Genomic DNA, 3,085 nt, shown 5'->3' with positions numbered 1-3,085 from the left:
CCATTTCTCTTTCTTTTTTAAATTGACCTAGCAGTCTAACTTATATACCTATTACATATGATATGCCTTATGTCGGCTTACAATGCATTTACAAAGAATATTCAATGTCGGCCTTGACAATAATTACAAAATGATTTACTAAAATAAATCTTTCTTGATGTCAGCTTCCTTGAAGTATTGATGTCGGTGCCGGTGCCGGTGTAGCCTTGAATGCTTCCAATGTCGGTATCTCTTGGTGTATGCCTCCTAGTGCTGGTTTGTGACTTCCATCAAGTCTTGTTTCCTTCTATTTGATCTTGTTGCCATCAGTGACAACAAAATGAATCCAATGAGTGTCAATTGCCAACATGGATATCTTGAATAGCGATAGAAAATAGACCGGGACACCTTGAAGAGAGGGCGACAAAAGCAGGAGTTTACTAGCACTAATCAGGGTTTTTCCAGTCCAGCCAACAAGTTTCTTTTGCATTCTTTCTAAGATAGATTCCCATAATTGGGGAATGACCTCCTTAACTATGAGGGGAAGACCCAAGTAGCAATCGGGAATATTAGCAGCACAACATCCAAGGATTTGCATAAGTTTACCTTACAGATTTCTATTTGTATTGAAAAAATAAATTTTGCTCTTATTATAATTGATAAGTTGTCCCAAGGCAAGGGCGTAATCATCCAATAAGTGTTTCCATTCTTTTGCTTCTATAATAGACAACTGGCCAAACAGGAAGGTGTCATCAACAAATTGCTGCATAACCACCAAAGGAAGGGTAGAAGCTGCTTTCACCCCCGAGATTTGTCTATTCCTGTTTAAGTGGGAGAAGTTCCTACTCAAAACTTCTACCACCAATATAAATAAATAAGGTGAGAGAGGGTCCCCCTACCTTAATCCCTTCCCAGCCTTGAAGAATCCCCAAGGGGTGTTGTTGACAATCACCGAGTAGTGAACACTTTCCACTGTCACCTTGATAACATTGAGGAATCTTCCCTGGAATCCCATCTTAGATAGAACAACATACAAGAACTTCTAGTTAACTTTATCATAAGCCTTTGAGATGTCAAGTTTAAGAGCCAAACCTGGGTTGTGACTCTTCTCCATGGAGTGGATGACCTCATGGGTAGTTATGACCGCATTGAGAATCTGCCTGCCCGGAACAAAACCCCTTTGAGAGGGGCTAATACATATATCAAGAAGGGGTTTGATTCTTTTGACAACAACTTTAGAGAAGATTTTGTAGACCGAATTGCACAGGCTGATAGGGCGATAATCTGTCATAAATTTTGGTTCGGGAACTTTGGGAACCAAAACAATGAAAGTGTTATTCAATTTCTTCACAAGGTTCCCAGTGCGAATGAAGTCCCTGGTAGCTTTGATTAAGTCATACTTCATAGTTTCCCAGAACTCCTGAAAGAAAGCCGGAGGGAAGCCATCAGGTCCAAGGGCCTTAAAGGTAGCCATCGCAAAAACTGCCTCTTTAACTTCATCTTCAGACATAGCTCATCAGCAACTCATTGTCAACATCATTCAGGACTTGAGGGATAAGATTGAGAAGCTTATCAATAACCTCAGTAGGTTCGCTCGCCCTATCATTAGTGTAAGCATTATCAAAGTATAGAGAAGCCCATTGACCAATCTTGCTATTCCCCACCAACTCTTCATTTCTTTTATTGAAAATGGAATGCATAGTTTTTCTCCTTTTGTTCTTTGAAGCGGACCTGTGAAAGAAGGAGGTGTTCATATCCCCCTCAGTTAACCATTGGATTCTGGATCTTTGCTTCTAGTAGATTTCTTCAAGGCTCATGATTCCTTTCCATTTTTGTCTCCAACATTCCTCCTCTTTGTGGATATCCATTGAGGTTATCCCCTCCGCAATGGTTCTTTGGAGGCGGTCCAAATTGGTTTCAACCTCCTTATTTCTCTTGAAAATATCACCAAAGGAAGATTTACTCCAGGCTCTGGCCTTCCTTTTGATTATCTCCAACTTTTTAGCGATTCTAAACATAGCAGAACCTTGAACAAGGGAGTTCCACCAATTTTGGATACATTGTTTGAAGTCTGGGTGAGAGTGCCACATAATCTCATACCTAAAGGGTATGGGACCCAAGATCGGCTTATCAACCCAAGAAAGGAGGATTGGGGAATGGTCAGAGATAGTGTGAGGAAGACACAAGAGCGAGGAATTATTGCCAAGGTCCCACTTGGCAGAGATCAAAAACCTATCCAACCTGACCTGAATCAAATTAGAGCCTTTTCTATTGTTAGACCAGGTGAAAGGATTCCCTTGAAGGTCAAGATCAAATATCTCATTATTTCTAATGAAGTTAGCAAAGTCAAGCATGCTATCACTGTAATCAGTTAGACCTCCTAACTTCTCGAAGGGAAAAAGAGGGGTGTTAAAGTCACCGGCTAACATGAACATTGTCTCCCTATTATTAGTCATGAAGGTAGTGATTTCCTCCCAGACCAAAGCCTGACCATATCTAGTATTAGGAGTGCAAATGTTGAAGAAGTACGATGAGAAGTTGTTCATAGTGAACCTGGTAGTAAGAAAGCTGTGAGAAAGGCCAACATCATGCCCATCCAGCTTGCTCTTATTCCAGAGAGTAGTGATTCCCCCTGAAGCACCTTCCACCTTACTATAAGAGAAGTCAGAACCCAGCCATATACTGTCCACAAGAGTAGCAAAATTTTGATAGGTCATTTTCACCTCCTGGATTAGAATAATATCAACCTTATTGGTAGCTATGCATTGCTTAAGAGAATAGTTCTTCTCGGGGCTATTTAAGCCCCTTAAGTTCCATGAACGGAGCTTCATTTCTTGCCTTTTTGAGATGTCTCCAGAGTTAATTGCCATCCACTGAGAATTTCTCCAGCCATTACCTTAGTTTTGAGGGTCATCTCAGAGGGTCTATTTGGTTTAGAGTTGTCACTAGTACATTTGGGCCTAATTTTCGATGGCTAATTGTTGGATTTGCGACGACACAACGTCGGACTTCCGACCAACTTTACCATCGAAAACTCATTGTCAGGCTTCCCAACGATGCCATTTGCATCGATCGTCCGATGATGTTATGAACTCCTCCGATGGCA

At 41.1% G+C, this 3,085-nt stretch overlaps 1 protein-coding gene across 1 annotated transcript; it reads right to left on the bottom strand.

Moving 5' to 3' along the window:
- Positions 1–1,772: 1,772 nt before the first annotated feature.
- On the bottom strand, positions 1,773–2,849 carry LOC131067930 (uncharacterized). The gene has a single exon (XM_058003089.2). It carries the CDS (start codon positions 2,847–2,849, stop codon positions 1,773–1,775), a length of 1,077 nt encoding a protein of 358 aa, XP_057859072.1.
- Positions 2,850–3,085: the final 236 nt, after the last annotated feature.

The sequence above is a fragment of the Cryptomeria japonica genome, chromosome 6 (assembly GCF_030272615.1).
Source record: "Cryptomeria japonica chromosome 6, Sugi_1.0, whole genome shotgun sequence".
NCBI classification, from domain to species: domain Eukaryota; kingdom Viridiplantae; phylum Streptophyta; class Pinopsida; order Cupressales; family Cupressaceae; genus Cryptomeria; species Cryptomeria japonica.
This window is presented reverse-complemented; position numbering and strand designations above follow the sequence as displayed.

Bases quoted from the DNA above. Each gene is read 5' to 3' on its own strand.
- LOC131067930 (XM_058003089.2), bottom strand. From the start codon at position 2,849: ATGGCAATTAACTCTGGAGACATCTCAAAAAGGCAAGAAATGAAGCTC.